The 16968-nt window shown below is 51.6% G+C and overlaps 1 protein-coding gene across 1 annotated transcript in view; it reads left to right on the top strand.

Moving 5' to 3' along the window:
• Window positions 1-16968, top strand: part of grm1a (glutamate receptor, metabotropic 1a) — a gene marked incomplete at both ends in the record, with an annotated part of 34855 nt that overhangs the window by 11958 nt on the left and 5929 nt on the right. The window contains 4 exons of the mRNA XM_084454055.1: window positions 6627-6862; window positions 9095-9341; window positions 10215-10383; window positions 14801-14927. Coding sequence (XP_084310181.1) covers window positions 6627-6862; window positions 9095-9341; window positions 10215-10383; window positions 14801-14927 — 779 coding nt within the window. The remainder of the gene's footprint in view (window positions 1-6626; window positions 6863-9094; window positions 9342-10214; window positions 10384-14800; window positions 14928-16968) is intronic.

Below are 16968 nucleotides of genomic sequence, written 5' to 3'. Positions count from 1 at the left end.
ACGCAGGGCAGTTAAAGACAGCACACATTTAAGCATCACAACACAACTACAGCAGAGTCTTGTGTATTGTCTTTGCCTAATAGGGAATTCCACTGATGACACTCTCACAAGCACACAGGAAAATAAAAAAGCCAATAACAAAAAAGCCATTAGCAAGCAAAAAAAACCGGAAAAAATATTCACACAAATTACCAATATCACATTACATTTTATGTGCAGTATGTTCAATTTAGACACAGAATTCATCAGTGACGGGTGACGCATAGAAATGGCTATTCATGAAAATGTGTATTCATGAAAATGTGAAAAAAGGAAGCAGGTTATTCCCTCCCCTAAAAAAGTAATTATAGGTGCACATCTATACCTTTAGTCATCATCATTGCCATTATCCCCCGCCCCCCCCCCCCCCCACACACACACACACATTAAAACGCCAGTGTGATAGCAAATACACCAGCCCCCTGTTAATTAACACCACCACATAGCTCCTCTCTCCCTCTAATGCCGCCTCAATGCTGTTATTACCGGACACATTTACATAAGCTCCTTTTCCACTTGTAACGTTCATTTCTGTTCAGAGTTCGGTCCCCCTCTCCATTCGTATGAATGCCTATTCCCTCGCATCAGCGCTCCGTTGCTTCTCAAGGGCGGTTTGATCCAGATATAAATTGGACTTTGGGATTCCATGGTGGGCCAGGCTCACTGGTGATACATCCCCACAGTCCTTTTGTGGTGCAGATGGAGTTCTTTTGACAGGCAAATCTGTGACTCTGAATTGGCGCGTTACATATTTCACTACATTATCGTGTCTTCTGTTAGTTTTTGTTTTGCTTGGGGGTTTTCCCTCCCAGCTTAAATACATGAGACGTTTAGGGAACCACTGTGGGAGAGCTGCGAGACACTTAGCTGCATCCTGCTTTTCCTGGAGCACTTACTGTATCCTCCATCGTCATTGCCCCCGGAGTGGAAGAAACGGATGAAGAGTTCGACCTATTCACACTTTCTGATTCTCGACTCCCCAGTCAGGACCGAATGTGCAGATTCATTATCTGTGGCTGTATAAAAGTGCGAATGAATATGAATTAGCTGCGGTCTCCACAGCTTTGGTGTCGTGGCCGGCGCAGTCAACACCTGGTATCTGGAATTGCCAGAGGGTCAAACAAGGCAAGGAAAGGCACATTTTATTCATAAAGCGCATTTAAAATGACAGCAGTCAACCAAAGTGCTGGTGGGCTGAGCGAGACTAAGCTCAGACTAAGCAAAATAAGCGCCACTCCTTTGTGGAAACGCAGACAGACCCTCTTGTAAGAGTATTTGTAGTGCACTAATTGCATAGCATTTCCTCTGTAATTGGTCTCGCCTCGGTAATCTGTGATAACAGTGTGGATTGTTTCGAATGAGCACCTATTTGGGTGCTTAGAGGGATTCATCGCCTTTTTAGCCGAGGATTTCTCACCTTTAGCTAAGCCCCTTCTACCGCTAATTTCCTGTTTGTCAGACATCCCACACCTCCAAGCCTTGCCAGGAAAGTCTTCGACTCTTCGGTGAAGTAGGCCGTTGTGGTAAGGCCCGGAGGAGGGGGGGGGGGGGGGGGGCTTCGTTACCACAATAGAGATTATATTCATCCTCAGTGACAGGGAGGGCTGTGACTGAAGACGAATCTCATCCATGTCAACATATCTCTAAGCCTCCATTTTCCCCCCGCCTGGGGAATGCGCAGCCTGATCCCACGCGCCTGACAGGGCAAGCCTGCGCTTCTGTGTGCGTTCGCGTTTTGGTGTCCGTGCGCTTCGCTAGCTCTTAAGTGGTCGAGCTCACCTTCCAGAAACATCTTTCTTTCATTAGAGTTCCATTTCAAACACATTAGCCGTCAATAAATTAGTCATGGGGATAAGGACTTAGAGAAAAGACAACCGTGTCGCCCCCTATCTCTAGCTTTCTCCCTCCTTTCCGCCATTTTGCTACCTTTTGACCCTCTGAGATTATCAGGCCGTATCTCAAGAACACAGATGGACAGTGGTGTGAGACCTCTTATGCTGCGTTCATACCGGGCGCGGCGAATCCGCTGCAGAAAGTTAAAAAAAAAAAAAACTTTTGCGAATGTCGCCGTGTGGCGAATCCTGGCCGCCGCACTGCCGAGTTCGGCGATTCGCGCTGCCCGTGCTGCCCGCCGCGTGAATTGTATTGACTTTCTATGTAAACTCGCGCCCAGTGTGAACACAGCATCAGAAGTGTTGGCAGTAGGATTTCCTGGGGGGAGGGGGAAGGGGGGGGGGGCGTCGATTTTATTCTCTCAAGTTAGCATGTTGCTAACGTTACAGTCGCCATGGAGATTTTGTTTTGTTTAATAAGAGACTCCAGTGCTTCTCAGTGGAGATCCGTCAGTCAGCTATTCAGTCAGGCAGTCGCAGTCGCCAGGGATCCAGATAATCGCCGTTACACAAGAAAACATCCGACTGTTTACGTTTCATTACAACGGGCAGGAAAACAAATATTCATAATGTACCGCTGACTTTAATTGAACGCGGCAAGCCATCGCCAAGGACATCTCAACTCAAATCTCTGCTCGGTTGATGTTGTTGCGAGTTGTTGTTTTTTTGCGAAGGACTGGTGAATGACATTGAAGTGATAGGACAGGCAGCGGCGTGCTGGGCAGGCATCTGGGTGTCATTGTTAGATCAGGACATGCTGAGGCGCAAACAGCTTCCTCCCCACCAATCCCGTCGCCTTTCTGGCTTTCTTCCTTCCTTCTTCCTACAAATGTGCACGCACACACACACACAAATACACACACACACTATACACACACACACCAGAGAAGACGTTCTGTTATACTCTCATATATAACAAATGAGAGGAGCGTTAATAGCAGGTAGGTACCGTGCAGCAGCTCGCTGAAATCTGGTCCCCGTCGACGGAGGGGGAGGGAGGGAGGGGGGCGGGGGTGGGGGGTTAGCCCTCTATGAAACTGGGGCGTGATGAATAAGTAAAGACTGGTGGATGGGCTCTTCATGGATCACAGCTTGGCCCAGGCCGTCTGCGCAGCCTCGAGAGAAGCCCGGCGCAGTGTAGCTATCACACCGCCACACCCCCTCATACAAAATGAACTGGACCCGAGAGAGAGAGAGAGAGAGAGAGAGAAAGAGAGAAGAGGAAGAGAGAAGAGAGTGAGAAGAGGGGGCGAGGTTGGAAGAACGGTTCACAAGGGCACAGGGGGGCGAGAATGAAAGACAGCTGGAGAGAGAGGGAGAGAGAGCGAGAGAAAGAGAGCAAAGGAGACGGAGGAAGAGAAGAGACAGGTGGAGGTGTTAGGGATGGAGGGAGAGAGAGACAGAGGGAGGAAGAGAGGGCGAAGGAAGGAAGGGATGGAGGGGAGGACGGAGGAAAGAGATTTTGGCAGAACCGGTAATTCATTCTTGTCGGCTCTGTTCAACTGGAACCCTTAACGAACCTCCTATTGCTTCCCCGCTTTTGAGGAAACTGTCAATCCATTCCTGGGGGGGGGAGGGGGGTGGGGGTTGAAATACACAAACGTGTTCAGTCACACAGGAACTAGACCGTCCTCATAGATCTACAAGTGATTAGCGAGAGAAAAATGGTTCTGGAGGCTCTGCTGCGACTCTCAGTTCTTTTAAATCAAGACTGAAGACTTTTCTTTTTGCCGCCCCTTTTTATTAAATCAAATAATTATTCATTCATACACTGCACGGTAACTTTTATTCCTGTATTTTGTTTTAAATTTTTACATTTCGTTTTATTACCTTTTTTGTGTTTCTTGCACTTTGTCTTGATGCTTTAATGTCTCATGTAAAGCACTTTGAATTGCCTTGTTGTTGAAATGTGCTATACAGATCAACTTGCCTTGCCTATAGTGGCCCATAGGGCAGGAGCCTATCTCCTGATTCCTTAGTGTGAGGCAGCCTGATGTAGAAGTACACCCCCTGGACATGACGCTAGTATGTTACAGGGACATTCCCACCCTTAGCGCTGAGTGCCAAGCAAGGAGGCATTGGGTACCATTTTTTATGGTATGACTCGGCCGGGGATCGAACCTCTAACCTCCCAATGTCAGGGCGGACACTTTTCTATCCGCGTTCCGACAGACTGTGGTACCGTGTCCGGGGGGCCTAACCCACAGTGTAGCGGGTGTGATCAAGGGTCTGTCACTGGGCTTGTCCTCACCCTCACCCTTGTGGCCTCTGCTGATGAATGTTGGATGAAGGTCACCGTCGGCAACATCCATGATACATGAGTGTGGCTACTGTATACATCACTTGTTTGGCTGCCCTCCAACGGTGCACTTGTTTTGACAAGCCATCCGATGGAGGTGTGCAGCACAGATGGGGAGAGGGGAGGGGTGGGTGTTGCGAACGCTGACGCCGAAGCAGTTTTGTGTGTCTACCTTGGCAACACCTCATGCATTATGTATCCCAGTTTGGAATAAGCGCTCTCCGCAGCAAGTCTCCCTTGCCAGTCCGATCTCTCTGGAGCCTGGCAGGCTGTTATCTCTGGAGCCTGGCAGGCTGTTCTCTCTGGAGCCTGGCAGGCTGATCTCTCTGGAGCCTGGCAGGCTGATCTCTCTGGAGCCTGGCAGGCTGTTCTCTCTGGAGCCTGGCAGGCTGATCTCTCTGGAGCCTGGCAGGCTGATCTCTCTGGAGCCTGGCAGGCTGTTATCTCTGGAGCCTGGCAGGCTGTTCTCTCTGGAGCCTGGCAGGCTGATCTCTCTGGAGCCTGGCAGGCTGTTCTCTCTGGAGCCTGGCAGGCTGTTCTCTCTGGAGCCTGGCAGGCTGTTCTCTCTGGAGCCTGGCAGACTGATCTCTCTGGAGCCTGGCAGGCTGATCTCTCTGGAGCCTGGCAGGCTGTTATCTCTGGAGCCTGGTAGGCTGTTATCTCTCTGGAGCCTGACAGACTGTTATCTCTGGAGCCTGGCAGGCTGTTCTCCACGCCTCTGCCCAGTTTTACCATGGGGCTGTATTGAAATGAACCGCTTCAAACATGGTTTATACCCAGAACACGCTCTAGACTGGCCATGTGTGAGAGGTGGTAGGCATGGGGGACCACATAAACACTCACACGCACACACACACACACACATGCACGCACATATGCACGCATACACAGACACACACACATACACACACACACACAAACACCCATGTGTCCATCACACAGAATATCCCCCAACCTGTAATTGGGTCCTGGGTGACTCACTCCCTAATTGGTGGGTAGCTGTCAATAGCACAGGTACGGCAGCATGGCAAGGAGATGGAGAGAGAGAGAGAGAGAGAGAGAGAGAGAGAGAGAGAGAGAGAGAGAGAGAGAGAGAGAGCGCAAGAATAGCTACACCACAGCGACACCAACATGGACTCGGACTAACCAGAGCAGAGAAGAACACAGCTTAGCGAAGAAGCTTTATTTATTTTCCATGTCGGCCTCCTGTCGTCTTTATTCTGCGTCCCGCTAAGGGTCTGCAGGCTGCGCGTTCCAAACGAGCCCGACTTGTCAGGTGTGGAAGGCGAAAAAAGAAAAAAGTCTGTCAGACGCCGGTGAAATGTTGTAAAGCCGGCAATTAAAACTAAGGCTCTGTCTTTGTTTTTATCCTCCTGCGGCGTCCGTCCGGACGCGGGGACGGCAGCTCGATGGAGGAATTTTAGGATAAGCCCCTAGCCGCCGCTGAAGCTCAATGGCGAAATGGCTCAAGCTAAAATGACCAAGGCGCTGGGGAAAAGGCCACCGCCATTAGCCTAAAGAGCTTGGGGGGGCGGGGGGGGGGGGGGCATTTGCGGTTGAATCTGATTATTGGGATTGACACGCCACGTGACCCACTCCAACATGTGTCTTCTTTGTCCACGTCCTTCCCCGACGTTTAATCTGAAAGGATATCCTTTCAGTCAAAGCAGCAGTTAAGAGCACACATGCAGTAACTAGCCTGTTCTGCCTACAGAAGCTCGTTGCTTTTGACCGTTGCTTGCAGGGCTGAAAATTAACACCTGCCACCGGCCAAATGCAGGTAAAATGTCCAATTGCCGACTAGATTTCAGAAGGCTATCTGGAAAAAAATATACTTGGCAGATTTGACTCGGTAGATTTTTTCATCTACAGTCCCCTTGGCAGGTGACTCACCGTGAGCCAAAAAGTTAATTTTCACCCCTAGTTGCTTGGTTATGGTACTGAGTTTGTGGTGTCATTTCAAACTGATAGTACAATACAATAAACAGCTCTTACTCGCCAGTAGGCCACACCCTCATTTGAAACGCTGATGGTTTCCTAGATGCCTTCGAAAGGATGCTTTCTTCGTTGTTGAATAGTCAAGTTTTACTTGGCAGTCGAGGAGATGAAATATGCTGCCATGACTGATGTAATTGTGACGGCCTTCACGCAAGACGTCACACCGTCCTTATCCAAGAATGAAATACATTGGATGGGTCAGAATAATGGCACACTCATCATCTCTGTCTACAGTTCTGTGTATCTTCTCACTTCTTTTTATCACTCCGACGTTCTTTCTTCTCCTGTTACCTTTCGTATTTCTCTCAGTATTACTATCTTTCTCACTCCTCTGTCTCTCTCTCTATCTCTCTCTCTATCTCACCCCTCCTCTGTCTCTCTCCCCTCTCTCCCCCCAGTGACGGATGGGCGGACCGTGACGAGGTGGTAGAGGGTTACGAGCAGGAGGCGGAAGGCGGCATCACCATGAAGCTCCAGTCGGCGGAAGTGAAGTCGTTCGACGACTACTTCCTGAAGCTGCGTCTGGACACCAATACCCGGAACCCGTGGTTCGCCGAGTTCTGGCAGTACCGCTTCCAGTGCCGCCTGCCGGGTCACCTGCAGGAGAACCTGAACTACAAGAAAGTCTGTTCCGGTAAGAACAACAACAAAATAAAACTACAAAGACCAGCTTCCTGTTTAAGTAACAGACAAGGTTGTCATGGGTGGAGGACAGAAATGAAGCTGAATTATTGTTCGCCAAAAACATGAGGTTCATAAAATGATCTTACAATAATGGGCCTATATTTGATTTGATTTGATTTGATTCACTTTATTTATCCCGAAGGAAATTAAAATGCCACGTAGCTCATAAAACAGCCATAAAAACAACACAAGACAACAATACACATATAGAAACATACAAGATAAGGACAGACCAAAAACATCAGACATGTACGTTGTTAAAAACAATGGATGTGTTGTACACCAAGTGATCTCCAGTTAAAAGCCATAGTGTCATAATGGTGCGTTATTAATAAGTGCAATCCCTGTGGCCACGCCCAGATTGTGTGGAGTTGAATAGATTAATGGCTGTTGGGAGGAAGGACTTCCTCGAGCGTTCTGTTCTGCAGTGCATGGTGGTGAGTCTGTTACTGAAAGTGAGAGTGCTCCTGTGTGCCATCAGTGACTGGTGTAGTGGGTGCTGTGGGTTGTCCATGATTGATATAACCTTCTTCAGGGTCCTCCTCTCAGCCACCTCCACCAGTGAGTCCAACTGCAGACCGAGGATCGAGCCGGCTTTTTTGATCACCTTAGTGAGCCGGCCCGCCTCCTTGTCCTTGCCCTGCCCTATATTCACATACTGTATTAGTGTCTATGATCTCATTCAAACAAAAGTGTGTTTCAATGAGATATAATATATTAATATAATATGAATCAATGATATGTTGTCTACCTTTTCTTTTTTCCTGATATTCCCTCTGCTTGCCAATAAAAGTTGATCTAGGTAAATGGAGCTGTTACCCCACCCAGCTGCCCTACTCAGATTTCTGACTAAAATCACAATCGATCAATCTCAAAGATGAGGGCAGTTATTCCAACTGTCGCATGAAATGATGCTCAAAAAGCATCACTTTCACCCACTGAATAGACACGATAGTGTAAATCAAGTATGGTCTGTGTTTGTGCCTGGCTTACCGTATGTTCATCTCAAAATGAGACGTTTGTCACGCTGGATGATCTACGATACTCTGAAATCACATGAAATAGATTGTGATATTTCACAGTAGCATTATTTAAAGCGTAGTTGCACAGTAGCAAAGAAGTTAGCTACTTCTAGTTGGCTGTTTTTTTTCCCAATCTTTCTTGTTGTTGTTTTTTCTTAAAGACCCCCACGGTATGTGTGTTATTTCAAGTCCAGATTGGGGAAAAAAAAGAGAAATAATTATTTGATGAAGCGTTAGCTGCACTTGCACCGAGTAAGCACCCCAGTCCTGGTAGAGTTTGACTGAAGCTCAGCTGATAACCAAGCCCCCCCCTCCCCCCCCCCCCTCCCCTCCTTGATGTCTGCCTTCAACCACTGGACTCTGTCCAGGGAAAATCCACCGGTCCAAACGAGCTGCTTTGTGTTGTAACCCGAGGTAGGGTCGTGCCAGTCAAACTGTGGGCTCTCTTGGGGCTTGTTGTTGTGTTGGACATGGAAAAGCACAGAGGCAGGAACGAGTCACAAACACAAACTTGTTCTCCAACCCCCTTTAGTGTCGCACAACGGCCTGTGATAGTCTAGTCAGACTGTCCCTTCTCCTCACCTCAACCCTGCTATCGAAGAAGTCCGACGGGAAAAAAAAGCACAATTTAAAACGTGTAACGAAACTGTGGGTATGTGTGGACCGGATCCGAAAAACTATTATTTATTAGCTACAGAGATCCAGTAAGGTCGAATGTAATTTGAACAGTGTCAAAATAAAATGACCCTTTTTCCCTGCGGTCTCCCATGCTGAGCCTCAGAAACACCTCGGATAAGCGAAGCGCCGTTCCATCACCACAGAGCTTATTTCTGCCTGAACAGCACTGCTTTTTGAACAGCATGGTGACCACAGTCTGTATGCGCCACGCTGTGTGTTTGATACGCCAATTATATTGTGCTGCAAAAGAGAAAGAAAAGAGTCAGACTGCTGTTTTATATTTCCTTAACATCACTTTATAGGCTCCATGGGGTAGGGGAGGAGATTTTCTTGCAGCACAATATCCTCTTGCGGCTCATTTAGACCATGGCTACCGGTCCAGTAGACGCAAAGTAAATGGCTGCCACCCCCGGACCTCAACATCAACAAAGCCCCATTTCTCACGACCCCCCCCCCCCCCCCCCTCCTCCCGTCCTCCTCAGGCTACGAGAGTCTGCACGAGAACTACGTCCAGGACAGCAAGATGGGCTTCGTCATCAACGCCATCTACGCCATGGCGCACGGCCTCCACGACATGCACAGCGAGCTGTGCCCCGGGCAGCCGGGCCTCTGCCCCGCCATGGACCCCATCGACGGCAGCAAGCTGCTGGACTACCTGCTCCAGACCTCCTTCAGGGGGGTGTCCGGGGAGGAGGTGTACTTCGACCAGAACGGAGACACCCCCGGCAGGTGAGGGGGGCAGGGAGGGGATTTTATGGGGACCTGTTAGCGCGATGATTTTATGTGGGGTGACTATCAGAGCTACAGAAACAGTTTTCTATTTCTGTGAGACACACACATACACACACTTGTAATAGGCTGCGACACACACACACACACACACACTTGTAATAGGCTGCGACACACACACACACACACACTTGTAATGGGCTGCGACACACACACACACGAACACACACACACTTGTAATGGGCTGCGACTGGAACCGATTTAGTGTGTCAGCCCGATGCACCAGTCATTTCCACTTATCCGCAGTCCCTGAGTGGGGGGGGCTGGTATCACATCCCAGTCAGCAAGCCTCCCCTCAGCATGTGTGGGGGGGGGGGGCGGTCAGGTAGAGGCAGGCTGATAATCACAGCAGATCCTGGTTCAATGCCCACATGGGACACAGCGATGGCCTTCCCCTGGTCAGTGGTCCTGTCTGAAATTGCCTCGGTGGATGTGAAGCTGTATGCGGCTGTAAGCCACTGAAAACTGATCTCGGATAAACGGGGGACTGCTAAGCCGGGGGGGAATCTTTATCATTAAATTACCTGTCACTCACCGACCCCTGCTGTCCTTTTCCTCTCCTCTTTATCCCCCTTAAACCTCCCTCTCTCTTCCTCTCTCTCGCTCCCTCTCGCTCCCTCTCTCTTCCTCTCTCGCTCCCTCTCTCTCTCTCCTCACCCCGCCTTCCTTCCTTTCATGCTCTCCTACTCCCTTTGCCTGTTGTTGATCCTTTCTTTCACCTCCCTCTTCTCTCTCTCTCCCACCCTCCACCCCCCCCCACCCCCCACCCTCCACCCCCCCCACCCCCCACCCCACCCCACCCACGCCCCGCAGGTATGACATCATGAACCTCCAGAACGTGGGCGACGACCGCTACGACTACCTGAACGTGGGCTCGTGGCACGAGGGCGTCCTGACCATCGACGACTACAAGCTGTGGATGAACGGCAGCGTGGTGGTGCGCTCCGTCTGCAGCCAGCCCTGCTCCCCGGGGCAGATCAAGGTACCCCTTCCCTTCCTGGAAACGCCAAACCTGGACCGCTGCCCCTTACGCAAAGAAAATATATTCCCCTATGTATTAGCTGTCAATATATTATAGTATGTAAAATATATGGAGGAAATATACAGAATAATATATGATACATACTGTACATAATATATTGAATAATACATAAGGAATTGTCTCTTTTCATATATATATATATATATACTGTGTATAAATATATATATATATTGCAGTATATTGGAAAATATAACCACTAGTCCACTAGTTTCCTATATATGGAAATGTATTGTTTGATATATTACATTATATTTTCCAATATCTCGCAATATATTTTTGTTTCATAGGGGGTGGAAGGGAGGGGGGGGGAGGTGTGACGATGTTAAACCTCTTAACACCGTACTCCCTCATGGTTATTATTAAGAACGCGTTATTGGGCCCCCATTATCGACGTAGGGCAGGAGTCGAACCCGGACATGTGGCGATGGAGGCCGGCAGAGCGGGTTCAACGGGGTTTTATCAAAATCAAATTCAAAAGGTACATGAAAAACTTGAAAAGGTACATGAAAAACATGGAAAGGTACATAAAAAACTGGAAAGGTACATGAAAAATCGTTAAAAAAATAAATAACAGGGGAACACAGGATCAAGGCTGGAATATAAAGCAAGAGGGGCCTAACGAGGGAAGGAGGTGCAGGTGAGACTAATCAAGTCGATGGACAGGTAGGGGGGGTGGGGGGAGAGGTGGACAGGTAGGGGAGGTGGGGGGAGAGGTGGACAGGTAGGGGAGGTGGGGGGAGAGGTGGACAGGTAGGGGAGGTGGGGGGAGAGGTGGACAGGTAGGGGAGGTGGGGGGAGAGGTGGACAGATAGGGGAGGTTGGGGGAGAGGTGGACTGGTAGGGGAGGTAGGGGGAGAGGTGGACTGGTAGGGGAGGTGGGGGGAGAGGTGGACAGGTAGGGGAGGTGGGGGGAGGGGTGGACAGGTAGGGGAGGTGGGGGGAGAGGTGGACAGGTAGGGGAGGTGGGGGGAGAGGTGGACAGGTAGGGGAGGTGGGGGGAGGGGTGGACAGGTAGGGGAGGTGGGGGGAGAGGTGTTCAGGTAGGGGAGGTGGGGGGAGAGATGGACAGGTAGGGGAGGTGGGGGGAGAGGTGGACTGGTAGGGGAGGTGGGGGGAGAGGTGGACAGGTAGGGGAGGTGGGGGGAGAGGTGGACAGGTAGGGGAGGTGGGGGGAGAGATGGACAGGTAGGGGAGGTGGGGGGAGAGGTGTTCAGGTAGGGGAGGTGGGGGGAGAGGTGGACAGGTAGGGGAGGTGGGGGGAGAGGTGGACAGGTAGGGGAGGTGGGGGGAGAGGTGGACAGGTAGGGGGGGTGGGGGGAGAGGTGGACAGGTAGGGGAGGTGGGGGGAGAGGTGGACAGGTAGGGGAGGTGGGGGGAGAGGTGGACAGGTAGGGGAGGTGGGGGGAGAGGTGGAGAGGTAGGAGAGGGAGGGGGAGAGGTGGACAGGTAGGGGAGGTGGGGGGAGAGGTGGACAGGTAGGGGAGGTGGGGGGAGGGGTGGACAGGTAGGGGAGGTGGGGGGAGAGGTGGACAGGTAGGGGAGGTGGGGGGAGAGGTGGACAGGTAGGGGAGGTGGGGGGAGAGGTGGACAGGTAGGGGAGGTGGGGGGAGAGGTGGACAGGTAGGGGAGGTGGGGGGAGAGGTGGACAGGTAGGGGAGGTGGGGGGGAGAGGTGGACAGGTAGGGGAGGTGGGGGGAGAGGTGGACAGGTAGGGGAGGTGGGGGGAGAGGTGGACAGGTAGGGGAGGTGGGGGGAGAGGTGGAGAGGTAGGAGAGGGAGGGGGAGAGGTGGACAGGTAGGGGAGGTGGGGGGAGAGGTGGACAGGTAGGGGAGGTGGGGGGAGAGGTGGACAGGTAGGGGAGGTGGGGGGAGAGGTGGACAGGTAGGGGAGGTGGGGGGAGAGGTGGACAGGTAGGGGGGGTGGGGGGAGAGGTGGACAGGTAGGGGAGGTGGGGGGAGAGGTGGACAGGTAGGGAGGTGGGGGGAGAGATGGACAGGTAGGGGAGGTGGGGGGAGAGGTGGACAGGTAGGGGAGGTGGGGGGAGAGGTGGACAGGTAGGGGAGGTGGGGGGAGAGATGGACAGGTAGGGGAGGTGGGGGGAGAGGTGTTCAGGTAGGGGAGGTGGGGGGAGAGGTGGACAGATAGGGGAGGTGGGGGGAGAGGTGGACAGGTAGGGGAGGTGGGGGGAGAGGTGGACAGGTAGGGGAGGTGGGGGGAGAGGTGGACAGGTAGGGGAGGTGGGGGGAGAGGTGGACAGGTAGGGGAGGTGGGGGGAGAGGTGGACAGGTAGGGGAGGTGGGGGGAGAGGTGGACAGGTAGGGGAGGTGGGGGGAGAGGTGGACAGGTAGGGGAGGTGGGGGGAGAGGTGGACAGGTAGGGGGGGTGGGGGGAGAGGTGGACAGGTAGGGGAGGTGGGGGGAGAGGTGGACAGGTAGGGGAGGTGGGGGGAGAGGTGGACAGGTAGGGGAGGTGGGGGGAGAGGTGGACAGGTAGGGGAGGTGGGGGGAGAGGTGGACAGGTAGGGGAGGTGGGGGGAGAGGTGGACAGGTAGGGGAGGTGGGGGGAGAGGTGGACAGGTAGGGGAGGTGGGGGGGAGAGGTGGACAGGTAGGGGAGGTGGGGGGAGAGGTGGACTGGTAGGGGAGGTGGGGGGAGAGGTGGACAGGTAGGGGAGGTGGGGGGAGAGGTGGACAGGTAGGGGAGGTGGGGGGAGAGGTGGACAGGTAGGGGAGGTGGGGGGAGAGGTGGACAGGTAGGGGAGGTGGGGGAGAGGTGGACAGGTAGGGGAGGTGGGGGGAGAGGTGGACAGGTAGGGGAGGTGAGGGGAGAGGTGGACAGGTAGGGGAGGTGGGGGGAGAGGTGGACAGGTAGGGGAGGTGGGGGGAGAGGTGGGGCACCAAGGATGAGTGAGGAAATAGCAGCCAGGAGAATGAGGCTCACTGCCAGAGACACCTGGAGCTGCCAGCCAGCAAACCGGTGCTGTGGGAGCCGTCACACGGGCGTCGGTCACGAGGGCGTCACACACTAACTTACGTGGACGTACTGAAGAAAGACGCAGAGGCGGAAAGTACCGGCAAGCTAGCCAGACGTACGGAGGATCGGGAAACGCTGATGGAGGGCTCGTCCGAGGACGAGAGAGAGAGAGAGAGAGAGAGAGAGAGAGAGAGAGAGAGAGAGAGAGAGAGGCAATCACACAGACACAAGGGCAGGGAGTGAAGTAACCCTGAACAGACAAGGGGAACCGGGAAACAGTCACCGGGGAACACGAACATGGGTGGAACGTGACAAGAAAGGAGATCAGGTGTGCGATACCGTCTACCAAACTTGACTGAAAGCATCAGCTTTGATTACGTGTTCATCTTAGGTCTCCTGTGGCTGCTGGGGTTACATACTGTACGTCTCTAGAACATTCTGTGCTTGGACAGTCCTGGGACGCAGCCCCCACTCTTGGCTTATGAAACAGCCCGGTACTAAAGAGACCACAGTGTGTTCTTAACTCTGCTATCAATCTCTCCCAATCAATCACGTTTATTTTATACTATTAGTAGTTCTCTGTGGAACACCTACAGTAGAGTAGTTAGCTACTGTACCCACTGTGAGGTGAGCCGTATACAGAAACAGGGGGAACACGTGGGGTTATTAAGTGTGGCTCGAGGCAACACCTTGGGTGAGTGCAGCCAGGGACGGTTGTAGCCGGTCTCCCCTGAGGGAGTCTGAACAGTCTCTCTGTCTGCCTCCCCCCTCCCTGCTGCTGGCTCCCCTCGTTTCCAAACCCTGCTCCATATCTCTGAGAGACAGCAAACCACCGCTCTGGGAACAGGACAAAAGATACAAAAATACGACAGGTCTTATTTTTGTGAATCAAAAGAAAAAGCGTCTTAGACCCCAACGGGCTGTTTGAAAAGAACACTCAAAAGCCCCCTGTGATAATGTTAACGTCTTTTGGGGGTTGAATTGAACGTATTTTGTGGTTGGAACTTTTATTAAACTGTTATTGTGTCGACTTGGAGGTTGTGACGCCTGTTTGTTGATGTCTGGCCTCTCTCTTTGTGTGTGTGTTTGTGCCTGTGTATGTATGTGTGTGTGTGTGGGTGTGTCTGTGCTCCTGTGTTTGTGCGTGTTTGTGCTTGTGTGTTTGTGCGTGTGTGCGTGCATGTGTGTGTGTTTTTGCCTGTGTATCTGTGTATGTGTGGGGGTTTGGGTGCGTTTGTGCGTGTGTGTTTGTTTGTGTGCGTGCGTGCGTGTTTGTTTGTGTGTGTGTGCGTGCGTGCGTGTTTGTTTGTGTGTGTGTGTCTGTGCTCGTGTGTGTGTGTGTCTGTGCATGTGTGTGTGTGTGTGTGTGTGCGTGCGTGCGCAGGTGATCAGGAAGGGCGAGGTGAGCTGCTGCTGGATCTGCACCACCTGCAAGGACAACGAGATCGTCCTGGACGAGTTCACCTGCAAGGCCTGTGACCTGGGCTGGTGGCCCGATGAGGAGCTGGCAGGTGGGTGACGCCTCCGTCCCTCCGACCCCAGTTCTGGTGCGTTTCCCGTTAACCGTACGGCAGCCGGAGTGGACCGCGGCCGCTCTGGACAACGATCATGTTCCCACCAGATGCGACACGGCGCGTTTCAGAAGCGTCCCAGAACCGGCGATCCGCGGCGCTCCGTAGAAATAGACGGCAGGGCTGTTTTTTTGCCGGATGCCGCAGCTGGGACGCATCAAGTAGTAGTAGAGGAAATGGGTTTAGTTAGGCCCCGCCCCCTGACAGCCTGGCAGAATATCAAACAAAACGCTCCTGAAACGCAACCGGTGTGAATTGAAGCGCCGTTGACGCCGGAACAAAACCTGACCGTATTTGGAAGGCGAGTCAGTGGGATTGAGGGGTGAGGGAGACATCTCGCCACCCTGACTGAACAGGTTGCCGACCTAACTTCCAGCCTGCATCCCAGACCCTGTCCTCAACCCCCGCACCCCCCCTCTCTCTCTCTCTCTCTCTCTCTCTCTCTCTCTCTCCAGACCCATAATCTAACCATGGCCTCCTCCTACCCACCCCCTCCCTCCCACTGGCTCTCCTCTCTGGGCTGAGCTGTCATACTCCCAGCCCATGTTACCATGCAGCAAAACACCCAGTGGGCTCAAAGGCATTAGATCCATTGACTTGATCCCTGAATTGAGACGGAATTAACCGTTATCCAGGGTTTCCACGGGTCATGGAATTTCTGGACTTTTCATGGATAGTCTATTCCAGACATGGAAAGTCAGGGGATTTGATCTTTTTTTTTGTCCCAAGTCATGGAATATTCGATTTTAGTTGCCATTTGTTAAAATGTAATATTTTCCATGAAGTATTTTTCTTTTTCTGATTATTTCACGCTCTCTCACAGACTCTGAAAGGCTCACCCAACTTCCCACACTGCCCCCAGAGATACCGGCATTCCCTACTGAACCCAATAATAAACACTATTACAATAATATGGGTTTAAAAAAAAAATAATAATAATAATAATGAAAATAATAGTAATAAAGTATTATTTTATATTTATATATATATATATATATATATATATATATATATATAAAATATAAATAATAGTAATATAAACAACAACAACAAGAACAACAACAACAATAATAATAATAATAATAATAAATTATTATTATTATTATTATTATAATAACTAACCAGGCCTGGCTACCCCTGCTATGGCTGTCCTACCTCCGTCTAGAGGGCAGGGGAGGCAGGAGGAGGGTCTGCACCTCACAGTCCTTTATCGACTCTGTCGCTCTTTCACCGGAGGACAAGTCTCTCTCTCTCTCTCTCTCTCTGTCATCCTCTCAGCCTTCTCCCAGCACTTCTCACGTTTAATCCCCCCTCCCTCCCTCCCCCCCCCCCCCCCCTCCCTCACCTGCTCTGTCCCTGTTGTAGAGCAACCGCCACATCCACCACTCAGCGGACAGGTGGAAAAAAAAATCCCATTTGTTCCGTGAGGCCTGAGGTACATTTCACCCGTTTGTCGCCGGAGATTAAACTTTTCGCTTTTCCCTGTAATTCCCTCCGATGTGTCCCTGGGGAATAGGGATGTAGAACGCGCAGGAGAATACCACCATCAAATTCACACACAAGTGAGGCATGTTTTTTTTTTTTTTACGCAATGTAATTTCAGCTCCTCCACAGAATCAGTTAATGTATCAGGAGAGACATGCTCACTATTCACTTGGCAGAGTGAGAACTTGAAGGGGTTTTTGAATTATTCAAAGGCCTACTTCAAGCTTTGACAGGAGTGTCTATGTTCAGCCGGGCAATAAAGGATTCCAGGCTTTTGTGCGGAGAGAGGATGAAGATAAGTGCATTTCATTCTTTGCCACCCATGTCCAGTGGCATCGCGCGAAGGTGACGTCTAGAGAAGCTGAGCTGGCAGGGCGCAGGAATACTGATGAATCCCTCTCAACGCGTCCAAATCTCTCCCTCGACATGTTTCTTGACACGTCTCACTTTCAGCTCAGTGAGATATTTATTCAAGCGCAGGGCGGGGGGGAGGGAA

The sequence above is a fragment of the Borostomias antarcticus genome, assembly GCF_949987555.1.
Source record: "Borostomias antarcticus genome assembly, chromosome: 19".
In the NCBI taxonomy this organism is placed as follows: Eukaryota; Metazoa; Chordata; class Actinopteri; order Stomiiformes; family Stomiidae; genus Borostomias; species Borostomias antarcticus.
Note: the sequence above shows the minus strand (reverse complement) of the source record. Positions and strands in the feature narration are given on the sequence as shown.